Raw genomic sequence first — 22,906 nt, forward strand, 5'->3', positions numbered from 1 at the left:
TGGAGCTTGCTAACAAAGAGGCAGTCTGCAGACCCAGATGAAAACATTGAGTGGTCAAAAGGTGCATGCTGAATTGACAGTGTTATGGGGAGTGTATGAGTCACGTAATCAACCCCTCTTTGTTTTAGACTACATCAAACTATGAACACTGGCCGCTCTTGGTTCTACATACGAGCACAAAAACTCTGGAATATATTGATGCAAGACAATGAAGGGATAAACAAACAAACAGAAGGTTGTGAGGGTTCATTGTATGTTGTGTATATGTGAGAGAGCCAGCAGAGAGATGCACCACGAGCACAGCTGCTGCATGTTGAAACAGCTGCAGCAAGCAAGTTACTAAAGTCCTCTTTTCAGGGGAAGCAATAGTTTCAAGGTCAAAAAAGGGAAGATAGGCTCTAAATGAAGGCATTTCAGGTGGATAAACCAGGACCCACACAATTCCAAGGTTGCTCTCAAACCTTAGTACTAACAGTGCTATGGTTTGTGGCATTTTTTCTTTTTCATTTTCTTCTGGATAATGTACTTTATGATGCCATGGCCCCCAAATGATGCCTGAATGGGAAAACATACTGGTGAGATACTGGAATGCACCAGAGACTGGACCGGGTTTGGTTTCACGTTGCCTGTGAAAGTGCTAATCTACAAGGCAGCTCTGCTTAATAGTATCAAATGCATATGTGCTAACACCTAAAGGGACTGAGATACAGCAGTATGTGACACCTGCAGTTAAAAACAGTGAACAGAAAGAGAAAGTGGTCTTAACATCGTGACAGAAATGGACACTTGAAATCAAGTATGCAGTTTTTGGACTCAAGCATTATGGAACTTTAAAGTCCAACGAAGCTAAATATTTCGGGTTTTCTGAATGAACACTGTCATGACCCTCATGCCACAGGGTTGGTGACAAGCAGGAGAACAGTGCTCAAAGCTCCTGGACCAGAGTGGGCCTTTATTCAAAGTAGCTCCAGTGTGTTACAGGGAAGAGACTGAGCAGTGTGTCATAGAAAAAGAAAGGAAAGCAGAGAGAGGCAGGAGCATAGTGTCAGTTCAGATTTCACAGCTCCCATTATAGCTCTGACACAGGCCGGCGCAGAGGCCTGTCTCTCCCGTGGGTTACCGCCCTAACAACATACATACAACAGCTTCATAAAAAACAGTGTCTGCTGTGCACACAGATCATACTGTATCTGAGTGGCTGTATTGATTTACGTTACGCTGATAGCAGCCCTGGCACATCAGAGCACCCAGTTGGCGGGAAGCTAACAAACCGCATTGTCACAATGGGTGACAACTTGTCAAATAAGTAGCGTTGGCTATGATAAGTCAGGTTTACCCATCCTATTTGTGTTGTGCAATTACCACATACTCAGCAGGTATTCATTCAAATAGAGAGGAACAACTAAGCACAGCCACAGGTGTAGAACTCCAAGAGTCGAACCCCATAAACAAATACATGACAGAGATGGTGACTTCTCACTTCCTCCAGAGTGGTTGCTAGACTTTCACTGACTGCTGTACTGTTATGGCACTGAGGCAAAGGACTTGAAACTACCAAATGAGATAAACTTTGATATATTGTTATAACTGATAAGTATGGTCCCAATGTCAAGAAAATTATTAGATTTAGGAATGTAGCTAGTCACTAAACTGCACCGATCTAAATCTCAGGCAGAGTTCAAATAGACTTGAACTCCTTTCCAAGTTCAGAGAATCATTTGTCCTAAAAAAAACAGGGTGTTCTTGCAATGCAACATTCCAATCAGAGGGTGGAGAGATTTTATAATGAAGCCCTCCAGTCTGCACATGCAGGCAGGGTTGAAGCTCTCTCTATGTTTGAACTAAAACAAGAAAAGGAGTGACGTCACATGGCTCGGTAACCGAGGTCAAGATCTGCTTATGAAGAAGTCAAGTATGTAAAAAATAATGTATCATGTGTAATAAGGGTGGATATATAAGAATCTAATCATATCTTACAAATGTCATGGACCACTCCCACTTGTTGATATGATTTCAAAAATGAATTCTTTATGATGTCTCAGCTGAGGATAGAGACACCCCCCCCGTGTGCTCCTTTATAATCACAACAAGGCTTTGCTTGGGTCCAGCCTGAAAATAAAGTGAGTCATGAGCTTGTGGCTTGCATGTAAAAGTACTTTGCAGTAGGAGGAAACTGGCTCATCTGTATGGGACCCCATACTGATAACAAAAGAATAAAGATGACAACAGTTGATTCTCCTGATACTGATATGGGGGGGGGGGATTAGAATAAGAAGAAAAAATGATTTAATAATTTGATATTACATTGTGCTCTGATGGAACAGAACATTGGCTGGTGTTCTTACAACCAAAACAATATCTGTAACCTGGTGGCTAGCAGAGCACTCTATTCATTGGACCAGTAACTCAGGGGGAAATGTCATCCTCCAACGTGTAAAAACACTAAAATCACAATGTAGTTTGAAGGAAACCACTTCGGTTAACATGGGATATTTCTAACTTTTCCTCACTCCAGCCACAGCAGCACTTCAGCAAATCACAGCGTCAACAGTTGAGGCGATGGAGGGAAAAGCAAAGAAACTGGTGTGTGGGTAAGGGGAGATCTGGGCTCCGAAAGAAGCCTGTCTAACAAACCCTGAGACATCCACTCATGCCAGCATGAGCAAACACTTCCACACACAACCACAGGCTATCTGTAGTTCAGGAGCTATGGACATCTTTACATATGTGCTTATGTGTAATGATGGGCGTGGTTTGATACGAAACTGACAGCATGAACTTATACGAAGCTTGTACACCTCGCACTGGATTGCCCTTCTCTAAACTAATATTACCCCGATATCCATCCCATTATTTAAGGTGGACCACTCCAACATAATCTACCCAACCTGTTTTACAACCGACTGAGATGGTGCACTGTGATTACAGATGAGCAGTCATGTGAAAGAACACAACAAACTCCATGTTTTTAGACTTTCTTCTCGGCCTGATGTATTATTCCATGTGGTCTTAAACTGTTATAGTTTGTTCTCTGCCCTCACCAAAAAGACATGAATTAATTTATACTCTGTAGTCTTTATTATCAATCTTGTTGGTTGTTGAATAAGGTTTTTGATTACGTTGGCTTTGTAGATTTATTATGAGGAGTTCTCTTGGTCTTGATGCAGTTCAGGATTCACATCTAAATATTTTAATAGATGAAACATGGAAACCTGATTATATAAATATGATAAAGGAAACTGAGATCCATACAAATCATGAGATTAACCTCATGATAACACATCAACGAAATCAGGATGATTGGCTCTAGCTCTGTGGTTTTTTATAAACCATATTACCGTTGAATTCTCTTGTACAGCAACTCGATCTTATTTCGCTCAGCTGTAAGAAAACAGTTGCAATAGCATCACATTGTTCCCTGAGGCCTAAATGTTCCACTCTGTTCTATGGCTGAGTGAATGTTAAATGAAATGTAACTAGTTAATCCAGATTAAACTGGGTGGACTGCAGATCCAGTGATCTCTGAGGGGAGTCTCCAGTGTGGGCCACCACTGGATTGGACTGTGTGGCCATCATCGAAGGGTACAGACATTAGCTGTGCTCGTAGCCCTGAGCTGATGTGTGATAGCGAAACAACGACAGTGATTTTTTTTATGTGTGTGTGTGTGTGTGTGTGTCTGTGTGTGTGTGTGTGTGTGTGTGTGTGTGTGTGTGTGTGTGTGTGTGTGTGTGTGTGTGTGTGTGTGTGTGTGTGTGTGTGTGTGCAGTCGTTGTCTGTAAATCCGCAGCCTGAAGACAGCGTTTTTTTTGTGGGGGGGTGAAGAAGAGCAGCGGTGCGCATCATCAACCTCTGCTACATCTGCACGTACGCTAACGCTAACTGCGCTGTTTTTAAAGTACGTTTTCCACTCGGGCGGGTCGTGAATCGCTATTTCATCCACCATCACCCCCCCACCCCGACCCTCCACCCAAAAAATACCCCTTACCTGGTCGACGGGGAGATTGATGATCTCGCTGATGGGCTGCAGCAGAGTGGATCCGGTGCATGATTCTGTCGTTTGGGTCGCCATGCTCGGTGAGGATCCGTTAGAAAAAAATCCTCTGTTGTCTCCTTCCTCCGGTTCTTCTTCCCTCCCCGCAGCCACTGGTAGATCCGCTGCTGCTGCTGCTGCGACGGGCTGGACGCTTGTAATCCACAGAACCCCACCGACAAAGAGTGCAAAGGGGAGGATAGGTGCTACCAACCACTTCCTGTTTCGCCTGTTTCGTTGGTCGTGTTTTAGCTGCACGTCGATGCTAGCACCTCACAAATGTGCGCGCATTTGTATTTTAGCTAGCTTAACAGAACACACGTGTTAGCATACGACTTGCCAACATTTCGTTTAGCTACACTTCCATTTTTTTTAGGTGTTTTTACGATTTTAGGCAGTTTTATTTTTAATGTACATCACATACACAGAGGTAGATTCCAAGTGCTGCTCAGGGATATTTAAAAAAACAACACAGAGACAAAATTAAAATGAGAATAAAAACTTTATTTGTAAAACACCTATCTAAACAAACTGCGCCAAATCATTCCATATTAAAGTCTAGACCTTAAATATTATAGAGGAACCCAACAGTTCCCTCAATGAGCAGCGACTGTTGAGAGAGAAACTCTAGAAGAACTAAATGAAACCTCTAGAACCAGAACAGTGTGGGGCAGGGGGAAGAGAGTAGAGATGGGAGGAAAAGAGGAGAGAGGAGAGAGAGAGTTGTGTAACCATCGTGTTTAAGCTCTGTCAGACTGGTTGTTATAATGAAATAATAATCTTCAGTTGTACCATGTGGTCATCAGGTGATTCAGCGTTTTTTTTATCACAATAATGTTAAAAGCCGAACCCGAGGGTAAACTGAGGCTAAAGGTAAATCTGAAAATAATTTCAAATCTGAAGGAAATCTATGGAGCCTCTGAAGTCACAGAAGGTGATTTTTTTTTCATTTTGTGCACACTAGAAAGCACAGTTTGAAACTATTTTCAAGCAAAATAAATGATTAAACGGAGAAAAATGAAAGTGGTAAAAAGATTAAAAGAGATAAAAGTGAAGCCACATTAAATGTAAGCTAGCAGCCTTGCAATGATATATATCTCACCCTTAAGATCCTTCGCTAACCAGAACTGGGACCGCTTCTGATCACATTCTCATTGGAGGCTGTGTTTAGTTCTCTTTAACTCGTCTCTATGTCTTTGCTTGTTTCGTTTGTTTTTGTTTGTAAACCTTTTCCCCGGATGTAAATAAGCATTCCTACCAGAATCTGGCATGTTTACATGTAGTGTTATTTAAACTGATGTCCATTAACATGCTCTGTCCCTATCAAATAAATAAATAACATAAACAAATTTAAAAAAAAGAAGAACCTGTAGGAAATAATACAAATAAAGTCGACAAAACTGTGTAAAGTAATACAATACAATATGTAAGACCTTGTAAAAGAGCTTAGTTGGGGGCACTTGTGAACAACAAGGTTTTCAGATCCGCAGTGGATACAGCTAACACCATCAGGCACATGGTTACAGCACTGTGCTGCATAGCGATTTATAATGTGGTTACACTAATCATTTTACGACACATGCGACCGACACAAAGGTTACAATTACAGTAGAGTAGGTGGTGAACTATCTTGACAGCAGTGCTCCTTTGTCGACATTAAAAAAATGGTGTAAGTGTGGGTGGAGAGATGACCCACCCCTCCGTAATAACCATCTATTTTTGACCTATCGCGAAGGGAAAGTGAAAGCCACCAGCCAATCGTGTTTTACCAAATGTAACCAGGGGGCGGGGTGAAGCTTGATTTACAGATTGTACAGCAAATCGAACTGGGCCTGAGCTGATGATTCATGTGGACCCTCTGCTCCCAGCCCTCAAGCATTTGTAGCATTTCACACGTGAAGGAGAGTGTGACGTAAGGGGGGAAAAGGAAGCGAGTAGGAAACGAGACAGTGATGCATCTCCCATGTGAACAGCATCCCACACTCACATGCGTTCAAGCACTGTACAACAATGTGGTACTCACCCTTTAGGATTATATTTAACAGTATGATACATGTCACATTTTTAAATCTTGCATATGACACAATGTACACTCAACAGTGAATTGAAATTTAAAGCTGTCTGGGCACATACTATATCACTACTTGTTCTTGACAACAATTGGACGAGCAAAACCACCCACCTAGTTCTGGAAAGGCTGCACCTCAGGTTGCCTTAATAGCTCCTGACCCATCCAAGCATAGACTCCACAAGACCTCTGAAGGTGTGCTGTAGCATCAGGTACCAAGACGTCAGCATCGCATTCTCGAAGTAGCGAGGTGGAGCCTCCAAAATCTGATTTGTTGTCCCGTCTTATTCCGCTGATTCTCGATTAGATTGAGATTTAAGGTATTAAGAGTGCCTTGAACTCTGTCTCAACATTTTCTGCAGTGTAGCAGGGCATGTTAGACCCTAGATGAAGATACTTAGTCTTAGTCTTAGTGAAGTTTATTGTCAACCAAACAATGGAACAGGTAGTTACAGAGTATTGAAACTGCGTTTCCCCATACTCCAAATGTGCAAGTAATATATAACACACAACATATACAACAAATAATGCAAACAAACAACAACAATGGAAACAACATATACAGACAGACAATGGATCTATAAGTTGTATAAGAAAAAAATAAATAAATCACAGTGTGCCAGAGTGTAATCAAATGTTGAGGTATGTTATCGAGGTGCTATAATGATAATGCAATAAGGAAAAGTGCAAAGTGCAGAGCAGCAATTGTAAATACTGAAGAATCGTTGCCATGAAGGGGCGTGATGTCTGCAACAGTGTTTAGATTGTTGGCAGCCCTGAGCGTCAAAGTGAAATGCTTTCTTTACACATAGCTGGTCATGTCCTGCTGCAACCTCTTCCCCAGGTAAACAACGCACATGCACCAGGCCGTCCACATGATGGAAAGTTGTGCAACTTGGCCACCTTACATTGCTCTGTGGTCCAGTTCTAATGCTTACGTGCCAATTGTTTGGCATTGGCAGAGAGCTAAGGTCAGTAAGCACACTCTGACCGGTCTGTAGCTACACTGCTACACTTAAAGGTTCAGTGTAGAATCTAGTGTTGAATTTGCATGTTGCAGCTGAACACCCCTCACCTCACCCTCCCCTTCCAAACATGTAAAATGTAAAAGAACCTGTGGCAGACTTCAGTTGTCATAAAAACTCAAAAGGTGTTTAGTTTGTTCAGGCTAGACTACTGTAAAAAGATGGCTGCCTCCGTAGAGAGGACTCCCTTAAATATAAAGGGCCTTTTCTGGGGTAAAGAAAACTACAATTTATACAATTTAGATGAGACAAACTAGTAAAAACATCATGAGGATAATTCTACATTCAATTTCTGCCAATAGATCAATTTCACTTTGGGATTGGGCCACAACTGCCATAAAGTTGCAATGTACAGAAGGCATCTTAAGGTCAAAGGTAAGAATGACTTTGAAGTTAGACCTGAAAAAATTGTTCACTGGGCAAGGAATGAAAACGAAGTTGGTGCGATTGCAGGATAAAGGTCAGATATGCAAACAACCACTGGGTCAATCAGTTCAGGAGTGGCTGCTGGAGTAATGCAATGACTGGAAGTGAAACTTGCAGCAGACTTCCTTTTTAGGCTCCACTGTCTATTAGCACCACCTACTGGTTATAGCGATTCCCAGCATCCTACGTAAATGAATTTTACTTTTAACTTCTTTAAATACAATGAAGTATATACTTCAAATACAAAGATTTTCACAGAAGAATTTTACATCATATTCTCAAGTCATCAAGCTTTGAATTATGTAGATTCAACGGGTTTTCCATGAAATTTCTTTGTTTCTTGATTTCTTTCTTTCTGAATGACTGAAGCAGGGAAGTGATTTGCACCCACCCACAGTAGCCAGTAGAGAGCAGCACTCAATCACAACAACAGTCCATCTGGCTGGACTGACGTTTTTCTACTTTTGTTCATTCAGAATTCCAGAATCATAACAAAGCCTTCAAACGTGTCTAGTGCAAGAATGGAAAACCAATAATAGGAAGTGAATGAATCAAGACAGAAATATTCACACCACTCACTGTGGTGTGAATTTGACGCAACCATTTGACGCAAATAAATCTGAATTCAATTTCAAAAGGACTCAATGCATATACCTCTCACCTTATAAAGACTAGACTTGGCAGTGGACTTAAAAAGATATACAGCATAACATATGTGACGTCTCATATATCTTTGCCCACAGAGAAAGGGCGACGTTTGCGAGGAAGAATTAAGGGAGGATGAGGAACTGAGGCAGTGGAGCAATAAACAGTGAAGACCTTCAGGCGCCCTGGTGGACAGGTTCCACTTATCACATCAAAGCTGGATACTTACATCTGAGCAGAAGTAAAGGAAGAGGGGGAGAGAGGAGGAAATGGAACTCAGAGCACAATAATTAGATGATCATTTGAAGAGCTGCAGCGGGGCAACGCATTGAACACCTTAAATATGAATTAGTAATGAATTACATGGGTTTAATTCAATTGAATAGTGTTAAATAAGCATGAGTGGACATAGGTGTTGAACATGTCTCAATAATAAATATTGTCCTAAGGATTAAACTAGTTCGACCTCAACCTGTATGTAAAGTGTTATTGAAAGTGTTTATGAATAAAAATGTCTGATTATTTTTTCTTGTTATATATTGTGTGTACCTGCCATGTAAGAGATGGGCCTTATACATTATTTAACAAACACTGGTCTTTTGAGGCTGCGCATCATTTTCAAAGCAAAAAGATTTAAACGAATGTTACAGAAAACAGCAGAGACACATTTCAAGCCAGAGTGTCTTACATAAGAAGAATCTTGAAAGAATCAGGATGTTTATCACCTAAAAAATAATTGCCTTTACATTTCATTCATCACATATGGTTTTTTATTTAAAGTGTGTGAAATCACAGAAATACTCGTATTATTAAGAACTAGATTTGCATATGTGCTGAGCTCTTGAAGTCTCTTGTCTCGTCTTCAGTGGACAACGTGTGCTTCACTTACTCCAGCTCTTATACAAATCACCATTAATCATTCATAACTACACAAAGGAGGAGGGAGTGTGACACAAGCAGACAGCCGCACAGAGATCCAGTGCATTCATGTCACTCCACTCAAACACGTTTTTGCTTTGTCTTGTTTTGTTCCACGTTTAAACTTCAGTCAGGAGGACGCACACAGTTGGTTGGGTTGGCATCGTCATGGCAACACCAGCCCCTTTCCTCGCTGCCTTTCTCACAGACTGATACTCCGCCCATAGAGGTCGGCTTTAGAGGGCAGAGAAGAGACGGAGAGAAAGAGGAGGGAGACACAAAGCCTCTAATCTATGTAAAAGGCTGTAGGAGTCACTGGAGGTTCCCACTCATTCATAATGAAGACCAGGGAACTCACAAGTGTGCACGTGTGTGATAATCTCTGCTTTCAGCCTCCTTGGTCATTTTCTTGTTTCCTTGTTCCCCCTCTCTTCACAAAGTCCACCCCATCTCCATGTGACTGATATTTATTTACAGGCCAGGCTGTGCAGCTGATCTGTATTGTGGTGACAAAGTACATAAGCTCCTTATATAGTCAGAAGTTCATGTTCTGTGCTCCTCCAGGGACATGGAGCGTTTCTCTTTACAGATCAGACAGGAAGTGTCTGGTGTCAGACCCCACTGGACTAGTCCACTACAATCCTAATGTTTCTTCTGTTCCAATGTATTTCCATCTCCACTCTCTACCTCTCCATCTTGTTGGACTGATGCCTGCAGACGCAGCTTAGTTAGTGTGTCGGCCCTTTCACTGGTTCTCCAGAGGGAACTGTCTGGGAGCACATTAGGATCAGAACTGAAAATAGCTCAGCAATACAACCTGCAGGAATCACTGAGATGTTGCTCGAGACCAACTCCATATTTTCCAATCAATAAATTGTGTAACCTGATCAATATGCTCCTGCTTGCTGACAATTCTCAACATTGGGATATCAGTGTGAAGACCTCCAGAGTGGAGTTTATAGAAAAACGAACCTTTAAGAACCCTAAAATGCTAGAGTGTTTTCATTACGATCCATTAGTGATTTCCTGAGAAAAAAAATTCTTGATCTGAATCTGCACCAAAATTTAAAGGGTTCTTCTTTGGGTCAATTTCATGGAAACCGCTTCAGTAATTTTTGCTAAAGCACATACGGAGACATGACCTCATTGGTGGAGGTAATTAAATGATCCATCATGGACAGTTTGTAATAACCAAATTGTGGCAGATGAAAAATGTTCCTGTTGGCTTGAGTATTGATCTGATGCAGAAAGGATGACAATCCTCCATTTCTCTCTTACATTCATCATCTTTCCTTTACTGCTGCTATATCGTTCACTGGAGGACAGGTTTTCCATAATGAGCTCCTCTCTTCTCTTTACAACGGATAATGGATGAGGGGTTTCCACTCTACACACTGTTCTGTCTGACCTACTCACTCTGGCTGAGACAGATACAATCACTGAGTTACATGGTCTGAACTCACTTCGTCTCCATTAGCATTCCCAGGAGGGTTCCAGCAGATTCATTGCACACACAAGGCTTCCTCCACATTATTCTTTTCCTGAGGAGCATCATACTGTAGCCTCGCCTCCTTTATCACACTCTTGAGAATCTGGATACAAGATTGTGACGTCAGTCCCACACAGAGAAGAAAAGCAAACACCCTGAAGGTACACTTTCATCCTCTATCGTCTCCCACCACGATTCCCTCACTCTAGTTCAAAAGCTTGAGAGGCTTTCAACTCATCAGTTGTGGAGTCTGAACAGATGCAACACAGCTCTGGGAGTCGGCACCGAGACAGCAGTCGCTCCGGGAGTTTACAGGACTGTCAGTGAGGCTGATTTGGATTCACGGTGCAGATTCCGTCAGAACATAAAGTCTGGTTAAATGTTTCCTCTGGGTTAAATTGAAGTAATGTGGATGAGCCGGGGAGATACAGCTTCAAGAGGCAGACTGGGCTCTCTCAGAGCTACTGGGAATGCCTTGGGAGCAAATGAAGTACCATTGAATCTATGCTCTATATATTTATGTGTATGGCTGTAAATTTAAATGAAGGAGGGAGAATATCAGTCTCTTGCATGTCACTGTTGGTCATGACTGTTGAGCTTGATGTCTTTTGTCCTCCATGAAGCCCTGGAATAAATGATTTGCAGGAACCAATGAACAGATGTAATGAAAAGATGATGCTGTGTTTTATATTTGCATTGACCTTATGTGACATTGATTTACAGAGTAGATACAGTAAGGTATACAGTAAATTGTAGTCAGTGCTTTTGATTTGCCTGTATTTGGCTGTATTACGTCTGACAAGGAGGATATGTTTTTTCTTTGTCAGTTTGTTTGTTAGCAGGATAATACAAAAATGATGGTATAGGTGAGGGAATAACATTGAGTTTGAATGCTTCTATTATATGTTGCTTTGGACTGAATAATCTGTCAAATGAAGATAATGTAATGTAATTTTTAATCTAGTGTTATGAACAGTGTTATATTTCCAACAAAGGGACACTGGGGATGCATTGCTAAGATTTTTGAGATCATAATCGTGTGTGTGTTTGTCCTGTGGTTTAACAATTAATATCCTGTGGTTTACATTGCTTGGGGCCCAGAGGAGATGATCAGCACAGACAGAGGGAGAATTCACCACCACTGACTTTTTATTAGTTCAGGGGCTGGTGAGAGTTCACTGGCGCTGTCCTCATCCTCACGCTCTCAGGGGGACACTGAATAACATGGTGAGATAAAGCCAGAGCTTGTTTTGCTGCAGAACGCAAGATAAACAGCGGTGCAGAGATCTTTCTCCAGGGGAGGCAGAGTGGAAACCTGGAAGTGAGATGCATGATTAAACACTTCAAGTTATGGTAACTAGGAAACCGAGGAAGGATGGGGCTGGTTGACAAGCTGCCTGTCAGTATATAATGAAGAACAGGGACACTCGATATGTTCAGGCTCATGGGGCCAAATCCTAAGAGGAGCAATAATTACTGTAAAAGCCACTTGCTCCTAATGATGATAGTGAAGCAGCTGCAAACCCCCAGCTCCTCGGAGTCAGCCCTTAGATGGGTGTGTGTGTGTGGTGGGTGCTGGCTAAAAATGTCAGGCAATTATTTCACCGAACATTATTTCTTGGGTGTCCTTCAAGGTGGCAAGGTTAAATGGAGACCGCAAGCCGGAGCATTTTCCTGGTTGAAGTGTGTGGCCGTGCTCAGATTTGGACGTTAATGGAAAAACCCTGTGCTCAGGGCTGGAAAAGTAAAATCTCCTGCCTTATTTGTTGCTCCACAAAAAAAATCAATCATACAATGAGGCATACCGATCATATATTACAATCTGCCACATAGGACAGGAGATTTTTTTAATCTCCACCAATTGCCTCCAATGGTGACCTTTGACCTTAGTGACATTTTCTCCTGTGTCAAAGATAAAGCACTGTATGACACCAAGGAGCCTTAGGGCCATATTGGAGAAAGATAAATTATAATTTAAAAAAGTCATCAATTATGATAAACCACAATGGAGATGATGAATGAAGAATTTTGTCGATATCTAATGAGAAACTAAATCTACAATTACATAAATTAAGTCATAATTTAATGAGGAAAAAAAGGTCATAATATTACAGGAATAAACAGTGTCCTATTAATAAAAAGAAAAAAATATTTTAGGATATAACCTGGCAGAAGAATTCATGCTTGCTTTCTTGATCCAAAATCTCATTGTGTCCTGAGAAAAAAACCCTGATGTAACTATTTGACCACCACTAAACATTTCCTCCTCCAGAAGAGGCATTTCCTCCAAGTCCATGTGGATCTTTCTATAGATTCTTCCTCTAAAGTTTCTTGCACAGTCTTTTCAAAGTCCTGATATTTATGACAATGCTGTGATTATGTGTAAAGTATTTTGTTACTTTGGAAACTTATACAAAATTAGAACTTAACAAGAAGATCCACATTCCTCTTTATAACCTCTGATATTCATATACAGCCTAAAATTACAACTTTATTCTCATAAAATTATGACTTTATTCCCCAAATGTCTGATTTCTGCTCTTTAAATGGCCCAAATAATGTAAATAGACAAAAACAAAACTTTATTTCTGCAGCAAAAAAGGTTACAACATAGAATTGTGAAAGATTTTGCATCAATGTTCTCTGTGAATAGGAACATGCCTGCACAGAGCTTCCATTCATATAGAATCCACTAGTCCACACTTCCCCTGAATTCATTACTGAGCTTCATCTCTGGGAGAAAAGATCCAGGTTGGTTACAATTCACTGCCCTCGTCTGAGTCCCCCCCCCCCCCCCCAGAGCCCTTCTCTTCCTCCCTCTCCCATTAGGAATCCCAGCGTGTGCAAGCTCTCACTCAGGATCACTGGGCACAGCTTGTTCAGCTCATGCAGCCAACTCATTTGTGTAGCAAGCTCTTCTTTGAATGCAGTCTTTAGTCAGTGATGTGCTCTGTGATCGGGGAGACGCTGAGAGAACTTCCTCCACATCTCAGTGTTTCAGGACTCGAGCTCGGCCCCGTTTCATTTACCTATGTGCCGGAAAATTTGGACGGTTAGAATCAGTTGCAAACGACTTTGAACAAAGACGTCTTTCATTCCTCTTATGTGAAACACAGGACGCTGGACTGTGAGGTTATCCCACCTGTTCCACAATCATGATGTCATGGCAGAGCAATTAGGAAAAAGTGACTCCAGTACTCCAACCCCCCCAATCCCCCTGTATTTGCTGTGCTATGTTGTCTGTTCCTGCAAACACTTTGGATGTTTGTGGCTCGTGTTGACCAGAGAATGGGAGGACTGACACACCCTGTGCTTTCCTCTTCTGGTGAAATTCACAATGACAAATTACAAACAGCTTTTCCCAGAGTGTCTCTGCATGTGTGTGTGTACAGTGTGACATCTGCTTTGGCGATTGTTCTCCCTGCAGCCGTCTGGTTCTGGTTGCATTTGGTTTTGGTTTGTTCATCACCAGATCAGCTTTGCTTTTTAAATAAAAGTGGAAATGACACATTGTGCACCAAAGGCAGTGAATAGTGTGGACGTTTTCACTTTTGTGTCTCGCTAAATCACTCCAAAATGTTCAAATGCAGCAGCCGTAGCCAAAGCAGAGCCGACAATTTCCACTCCGACTTGTTCCTCAAGGCTGTGAGTTGTTTGCATGCAAACTAGGTCTATATTGAGGATGGGCTCTGCTGGTGAATGAGGCCTCTGTTCGCTTTAATAAAGCAGCTGCTTTGGCACCTTTTTTTTCAGAGTGAGCAGTAAATAAGGCTTTAAAAGTCAAATCTCCGGTGATTATATTTGGAGAATATTATTTATTCAAAGGCTACATTCATGACACACTACATTTTACATTAATAGTGCTTCCTTGTTTCCTCCTTTTCATGGTCCCTCATTGAGATGCCTGGTTGTGTTTTTCCACAAATGTACTGTTCATTTTATGTTCTCAACCTGTAGCTGCTGAGTGACCCGATGCACCTTGGATTCCAGTGCAGCACTTCATCTTGGGGAAATTGAAACTGATTCAACAAAAAGAACACACTGAAAACTGAGGAGCTCTCTCACCTCTCTGCCTTGCCAAATTTAACACATTTACCCAAGTGTCACACTTCCATCGCTGCCAATCAGAGCCAGAGCCAATTCAAACCTGTATCTGCTGCAGAGTCATTTGAACTGGGAGTGAATACTGATTGTATCCATTCCCATAGCAGACAAAAGCCAGATGTTGGGGTTTTAACATTGGAAAAGGTGCTATAAGCTGCTTAACGACGTCTGAACACCACACATTTTCCAGAGGGGCTGTATTTGAGAACACAAATTTCTCACTCTGGACATTTTCCAGAACTTTTCTTGCCAGCCCTTCAGTAACATGTGCAGAAAATGTCAAAGTGAGACCATGTGAGAACAATGCATGACTGAAAAAAATAAAAAGAATACAAATATTTCAGAATGAAAAGGAAGAGCCATACACATAGAAGACACCGACAAAGATGGTGTTGAACTGCAACCAAATCTATTCCAGATATTGTCCAGTTGTTTTGACTGTCTCCTGCTGCATTCTTCACCTGTGACCTTTTCTTAAGTTCATGTCTGAAAATGAATATTTTAGTTTGGTTTTATCATGATTTGAAGTTCAAACCCTGCATTCAGAAAGGCAGATGGTGCTGAAAACATAAAGCCATGTCAGTTGTGAAAACTGAGGCTGCTGTTGCATGGTCCTGCTGACCTCACTCACTGAGCCGCTGACTGTGTCTCTGGATAGCAGATGTTCATCGGGAGTGTGAGTGTGTGTGTGTGTGTGTGTGTGTGTGTTCATTTCATAAGGGAGTCGAGGCCTGAGTCGCCACTCAGGGTCAGCCTGGGTCCTGGGCTCTTCATTTAGCAGCTTGCCAGGAGACGCTGCATAGCTGAAAGAATGTGTGAACACTGCCCAGATTGTGATTTAAAAGCTGCCCATGGTTTCTTGCCTCGGCCGCTGCGTTACTATTTATACCAGCAGCCGTCCTGTCGGGGCTGAAGGAGCTGGGAAACATCAGCAGATTCTTCATCCCAAAGCACAAGAAAGAAAAAAAACACTAGAGCTCTGGGAGAAGTTGTTTTTAAAAATCCTGTTGACCAAAATTCAAGCATGGGAGAGAGTCTTCACAAGTCTCAGACAGTGTCCAATGATAGCATGTTTTCAGTGTTTTTCTATTTTCTCATTTTTATTCTAGGCTGTGGCTTATTGAAAATGTTATATTCTCACAAGGGACGTCTGTAGTAGCTGCTCACATGTAAACTCTGGAGCACATGAGGATACAACATTTATAGTACTCTGTTAATTACTGGTCTAATTAGCCTCTCTATCTGGTTCACTGTGATAACACACGATCAGGTCTCATTACCAGCGTCAATGCTGATCCTGCTCAGGCTTAACACAAAAGCCTGGATCCCTTTTTGTTACATTTTGTATTTCTGGATTACATTATTATTGTGAACCCTTTTTTTACATCTCAGCGAGGCAGTTTGTTCAGTTGAAAGCCCTTAATTGATTGACTTCACATCCATTAAAGGAATTCTGAATCAAGGATATACAGATGGTGAGCTCTTTGAGCAGGAGCGTGAATAATGGAGTATTTTCCAATTTCCACATATCAACTTGTTGCTGCACTTCTGAAGATAAAACATCTTCATATTTAAATGTTATTCTATTAAAGTCAAATGAATTGCTGTCTTTTAAAAAGGTCTCACAGAATGAAATTTACATTGCAGAGTAGTTTTTATGAGGAGGCATTTTTCCACATCTCCACCTTAACAAACTGTAGTGGTGCTGTAATCAAGATGTTGCTTTCAAGTGCTGTCGGGAAAATATATATTACACATAGACTGCACTTGAGTAATCAAGTGCCCAAATGAGTGACCAATAAAACTAATTGTGATTCTTAGAATACGGAGGGTGTGGGAACTATTACTGTTTAAGTATTGTTTTTGTGATACAAAGATATTATTTAAATTGCATGAAACACCAGTTGAATATACTTGATGCTTTTTCTCTTATTACTACAACAGAAAGTTAGTCTTAGCTTTGAATGTATTCTTTAACAGCAGCAATCTGTAAATTACCATTAATACAGGCTAAAGACTATGTCTTGTATTTTTCCCTACCCAAAGTGCTTTTAATAGATATATTCATTTATGCTATTAAAACTTTATACGGACAATACTGCGAGGTTATAAAACCTACTGCTGTTAACTTATTTGCAGTAGCCATTGATCATATAATGCATACACACTTCTGTTGCTGAAACCTTCACAGCCCATAACGAGTTAAAGTTAAAGTAAAGACAGGCCTCAAAGTGTTTCCCCTACTGGGCATTGGACGGACATTTTCTATCATGGTCATGGACATAAAATACTAAGGAGAAAGCAGAGTAGTTGAGAAAACTTGTTTGCTCTGTCCTCGACCTAAAACAAATTAAGAAAACAACATGAAAAAAATATGCTAATAAAGTCACAACACATGAAAATACAGAAACGCGCTGCTAATAGCGAAAACTGAAACATTTCCAGAGGACCCAAAAATGTGATGAACCTAGCTGTAGTTAGTTGTGATGTACCCTCACCATGACTTCAATGACTTCACAAAACATTTCTGGGTCCCTGCAAACATTTCCGTTGCTATTTTCACTATTAGCGGCGTGTTGCTGTATTTGCATGTGTTGGGACTTTTGCCAGTGCTTTTCTGTACATGCATGTGTTGTGTTGCAGCGCGCGTGTCGTCAAATGTATGAAGTTGATGTCTTAGTTTGCACGTTTTTCCCTATTTGCGTGTGTTTTCTGCATATTCAGTGCGTTGAGCTCTGTCGGCCACCGTAAAAAGGCGACTTTTTGAAATATCCCGATTACGAGGAGCGTGTGAATGCACCGTGAGTCCACGCCCTCCACTCGCGATTGGCTTCTAATTACCAGCCGGCCGCTCCCATTGGCTGCCGCGCGTCCACCGCCTCCCCTCCTCTACCTTTGTCACTTTGTTGCGCTCCCGTTGAATCGCTGTCGTCTCCCCGGGACTCAGACGCTGGAAGAAGAAGTTGCTCTCCCCGCGCTGTTGGACGTTAGCAGGGGGAAAAAAAAAGAAGAACCGAGAGACGGAAGCTTCGCTCTCACCTGCCGTGTGGACGAGCCGTGTGACCGGGTGTTAAACCGGAGTAGTGGGGCTGAAAGGCGGAAGGGATAAGAAGCTCCATCCCCCTGTGGAAGCGCACGGAGCCAACGTGCAGCACCGGACCGTGTGAGGAGCTAACGAGGGAAATGACATAAACACACACCCAGAGATGGTTTACTACCCGGGGGGACCTTCACAGACACTACTGCTCCTACTGTGAACTTCTCTGTCCTGCAGCTACACACCAGAGAGGGAGAGAGGGTCAGAGAAAGTAGTGCATCTTCTTCTTCTTCTTGTTATCAGCAGCTAAGGGATTAATGATGCCGGACCAAATCACAGTTTCAGAGTTTGTGGCAGAGACGAATGAAGACTACAAATCGCCCACTGCCTCCAACTTCACCACCAGGATGTCCCACTGCAGGAACACAGTGGCTGCCCTGGAGGAGGTGAGTGACTCTGGGGGACATGTGGTTGTGCCCCTGACCCCCACTTCCAACAGATATGCTTATATTCTCTCGATCATGAAGTTGACCATGGTGTAGCATTTAAATGAGGAAATGCAATATTCTTAATTTTGGAAGATAGATAGATAGATAAATAGATCTTTACTCCATAGATAGATGGGCAGATCTGTACTCCATAGATAGATAGATCAGTATACTCCATTGATAAATAGAAATCACACAAAACAGTCAAACACAAGAGCATAAGAATAACAAAAGGTCAAAGCCACCAGGACAACTACAAATCTGTCACTGTAAAGAATTTGTGCTGGTGGAGATATTGACAATACAAATATTGAGTAAGGAAGAGGAACATAGGATGGATCCTTCTTTTAGGATGTTTGACAAAAGATGGATAAAAAGAGGAGAATCACTGAGAAAAAGAAACAGCATTACAATTCAAGGTAAATAGAATATAGAATATGCACACAAAGAAAGCACAATCGTCTGCACACACACCACATTCCTGCTGCATTCATACAGAGTGTGTTGGCTTACTGATGATCCCAGCAGTTGAAAGGTGGGATAAATAACATGCATTTGCCCCAGTTTGCTGCAGCAGAGCTACTCTACATACACACACACACACACACACACACACACACACACACAGAGCACTTTGTGTTCTTCTAACTTGCAGGTCATCAGGAGGAAGGACACTTCCGCTTTGTTCCCTGACAGCCCTCCCTCTCTGCCTTGTTACAGTTTCCCTACTTTGTGTAGCACTGCCTCGCCCTGCCTGACAGTAAAAATAGAATTTCCCACATGAGCTGCCTCGATGTGTTATGTGTGTTAGTGTGTCTCTGCTCCGCTCGTAGACATGGAGGTGACATGTGAGGAAAGTGAAGGGAAAAAAAAGCCCAACTTCCTGCTTCCAATGAGGAAAAGTTACACTCAGATGGAATCAAGACAAATTTGTGGCTTACACCTTTTTTTAAATTGTAAAAACAGATGTCTGAATGCAAGATATGCAGAGGGGAGAAAAGTCGTTGCCGTCTAATGCCAGTTCGACTCAGTTAATCCACATCTGGGCTCAGTGTCAACGTCACCTTAAGCTCCCTGATCCTCCACACCTAAGTGAGGGTTGTGGCTTTATATTTAACCTGCCTGTGTGGAGGAGTGAGCCAGACGTACACCTGCTCAGGCTGACAGGTGCTTCTCTTGGGCGTCAGACATGTTGCTACGCACCATTTCATTCAAACCATTGCTGCTCCTTGTTTTTAAAAATAGCAGTTATTCTGCTGTTGGGAATGATTTCAGATCTACTTAGAGTGGAATGTGCTTTTCTGTGGAAGTAAGCAAATAAGTGTGTGGATTTTACTCCTTTTTAAATAGCTGTAATAGCAGGCTTGTGAGGGGGGAACTGTTGGACTGAGGATCCAATTCAGCAGCTTTGTTTTAGTGTCGCGCTGCATTTGAAGCTGCTGAATTGTTGTTGCTGGAGACGCAGAGTAGCGTTGACCTCCCCACGCTCAGGCTCAGGGAACACAAGCCCTTATTGTTTGGTCAACAAGACCTCACTCACTTTGTGTCTGTTTGACCAATTAAACGCTGCAGTGGAACGGGGGAACACTTCCACTTATTGTCTGCCAGGCCCGCCTAAAGTCACCAAACACAAGCACACAACCCAAAACACATTTACATATGTACATACACAGGCAGCCTCCATCTTTCCAAGTTTACCAAACAGTCTCTTTCTGTTTGAATTTGAGAAACCATCAGGAGGATGACTCTTTCACCCTTGAGAAATACAATCACACATCTGTGAACTGTACAGCCATTCGAAAAACAAGAACATCAGATTTAGCTGTTTTCAGCATTTTGCTGAGTTTTCAAACATTGTGCTGAGGATCTGGTTTTCTCCGCAGTAGCAGTTTGTTAAATAAGCACTCACCTTTCAGTTTGTACCCTTGAACTGACAGTTTCGGACGGGCTGATTGAAGCAGCACTGTGTTCTCTGATGCTGCAGTGGACTGGTGTATTATTTCAGAAGACGCCCTGTGTTTCTGACTTGGCACCTCTGATGGTCTATAAGGGGCTGACAGTTTTCTTTCTGACGGACTTTGGTTGTTGTTTCTTGTTCATATATTTTTTAGAAATATAATCCCTACTGTAAAGATGTGGTTATATTTTCACAAGTGTGTTATAATTCTGACACCATATTCTGGAAGTGCAATCAGTAAAGCATTAGAAGAGGGTGAAGTTACATCTGTTCTTTGCACAAAACCGTATATTTGGTCTAATACATCAGCTCCTCTTCAGTTGAACAAGGGAGATACATATTACAAAGATGTTCTTGTCTTAATACTGTTCCAATAAAATTAGAGCCAGACTGATATGGATCTTTGGGGGCAGACACAGATATTAGGGAGTAATTCATTTCCTACGCTGATATATCAGATTCATTTATTAAAATACATTTTAATAGAACAAGAACTTCATAAGAGTATTGTTTTGGAAACATAAACCATTTATATACCAGTTTACACACTTATTTACTATGTTGATTAGACTGTGACATTTCTGCCTTGTGTTGTAAAGTGTTAAGATGATTTCAAGTCCTTGTTATAGTTATATGAAATAACATAAAACTAAAATAACAAAGTAATTATATAAAGTCATAGAGTGCAGCTTCTGGGATTCCTCATCCTGTTAAAGACGTACATCTCCCTCTCTGTTCATAAGACCTTCTTCGTCCAAATGTATGAAATAAATTGCATTTAACGATCTGAATTCCCCATTCGAGCTCTTTTTAAATAGCTGATGCACTTCCAGTCTCACCTACTTAGAGGACCTGTAAGACTGACCTCTGCGTCTGGTTGTTTATGGGAAGCCTTTAAACACATTAACAGGAGAGGGGACTCAGAGGTTTTATGTAAAATGCTGCACAATGCAGTGTTATTATTTCTTTCTAAACTTAACTGCATCTGACATAATCTTAATTAGGCTAACAGTTTTAAACTGCTGGCTATTAAGAGGCTATTCACTGAGCCTCTGTGCATGTGTGTGCGTGTTTGTGTTTCTAAAACCACACCAATAAAAACCTGTTTATCCAGTAAGAGGATGTCAGGCTTTGCGTCATGACCCCCCTCCTTTGTGCTCCCGTAAAACACCACTTCTCTTCCTATTCTTTCCTCTAGAAAGGGTTATGGTTAGGCCAGAGCTCTTGTTCTTTCCTCTATCTGGTTTCTCCCCAAGGTTTGATTTAAAATAAACTATATAACAACTGGTGACTTCTAGAATAATATGATCCACTCTTGATAAAGGTGGCGAATTAGATCTGCCTATTGTTGTGGTATTCTGAATGCTTTTACTGTGTGTTATGACTAGTTGAAAATGTGGCACCTTGTAAAAGCGGTTTACATTTGTTGTTGGACGTGTTTTTCCTTTTCTAGTTTAGTGACATTGAAATGGTGAAAAAGCGATGCAGAATTCTACATATTTTGGAAAAGTTGACACAGTCACCTGCATTTACTGAAAAGTGTGTTATCCACTTCCTGTTAATCACCGGCACACACATGCCCAGTGTGAATAGTCGCGTGATGTGCATTTCTAGGTGTGTTAGTATGGATGGAACAGCCAGCAGTTTTAAAACTAGAACATGTTAGTATGGATGTACCCACTGTTATGAGTGAAACCACATTTACAAAGAGTGCTCAAATTATAATGACCTCACAAGTTCCTTTGAAAGGAAGCATTAGCCCCTAAGGCAGAGCTGACCTCTGTGTTAAGTGCTGATCTTAGTGAAAACTCCCCCGTGCTTTTGTTTGACCCTAGAAAATTCAGGACATCTACACATTGTCTGTCTGCAGCTAGAAACTGGCTCACATTGTAGTCTTCTATTTTTGCATCTGTGAGTGTTTTATGCCCCAGTTACTGAATCCTGCCAGACAGAGAGAAACTCCTGCAATGATGCAATCAATAACGTTGTCTCCTTGAACAAATCTCAAGTGCATCCACTTCCAGCTCAGGTATGAAATGTGTGTAATATCACAGTGTTGCACTCCCAGCTCATTGGGCGACTGTGGCGGACGTTTAAAGCTTTGATGGTATATTCATTCTCTAGAGTGGGTCAGTTATTGGATTGCGGCGTATCACATCAACGGCCCTCTCATAGTGTCGGTTGACTGAATACAATGGGTATGACAACGGATCTGACTCACACAGTAGACTGCGGGAGATTGCTGAGTATCAGGGCTTGTGGCTGCAAAACAGCCATCACTACTTGACATTCAAGACTAGCTTTTGTATTGTCAGCAGCGTGGCTCTTTGATCAGCCTGTCAGCTGCTTATTGTTGAGCAGACAGTGACACAATATGTTTCCTGACATAACGGCTGCTTTGTGATTTAAAGTCGTTCGGCAGGTGGAGAAAGCTTGCCGGCAAAACAGGTTTGAACACTGCCTGGTTTTGTTGCAGAAATACACGTGTCTTCCCAGACCATTAGCCAAGTTCTGTATTTGATGAGCACGTCTGTCCCCCCAGCACTGTGTATTTACACAATGTTTTTTTTTTTTTTACAAGGAACAAGTGCATACATAACCTGTTCTAGAGGGCAGGATGGAAACTTTGGATGAGGCAGCTTTTAGGTTTTCAGCTCCAAGCTTTTGGAACAGTCTTCCTGAGGATCTGAGAACAGCTGACACAGACGTCTTTATCTT

General features: G+C 41.7%; 2 protein-coding genes across 3 annotated transcripts in view; one reads left to right on the forward strand and one right to left on the reverse strand.

Annotated features, from left to right (window-relative positions):
• The window catches only part of mboat2a (membrane bound O-acyltransferase domain containing 2a), a 39,312-nt gene extending 35,081 nt beyond the window's left edge, over positions 1 to 4,231 (reverse strand). The window contains exon 1 of the mRNA XM_020085195.2: positions 3,987 to 4,231. Coding sequence (XP_019940754.2) covers positions 3,987 to 4,070 — 84 coding nt within the window. The 5' untranslated portion in view covers positions 4,071 to 4,231. The remainder of the gene's footprint in view (positions 1 to 3,986) is intronic.
• A 13,376-nt stretch (positions 4,232 to 17,607) lies between these two features.
• The window catches only part of asap2a (ArfGAP with SH3 domain, ankyrin repeat and PH domain 2a), a 50,711-nt gene continuing 45,412 nt past the window's right edge, over positions 17,608 to 22,906 (forward strand). For both annotated transcript variants that reach the window (XM_020085102.2, XM_020085103.2), the window contains exon 1: positions 17,608 to 18,189. In XM_020085102.2, the coding sequence (XP_019940661.2) occupies positions 18,061 to 18,189 (129 nt within the window). In that variant the 5' untranslated portion in view covers positions 17,608 to 18,060. The remainder of the gene's footprint in view (positions 18,190 to 22,906) is intronic.

This window comes from Paralichthys olivaceus, chromosome 12 (assembly GCF_024713975.1).
Source record: "Paralichthys olivaceus isolate ysfri-2021 chromosome 12, ASM2471397v2, whole genome shotgun sequence".
NCBI classification, from domain to species: Eukaryota; Metazoa; Chordata; class Actinopteri; order Pleuronectiformes; family Paralichthyidae; genus Paralichthys; species Paralichthys olivaceus.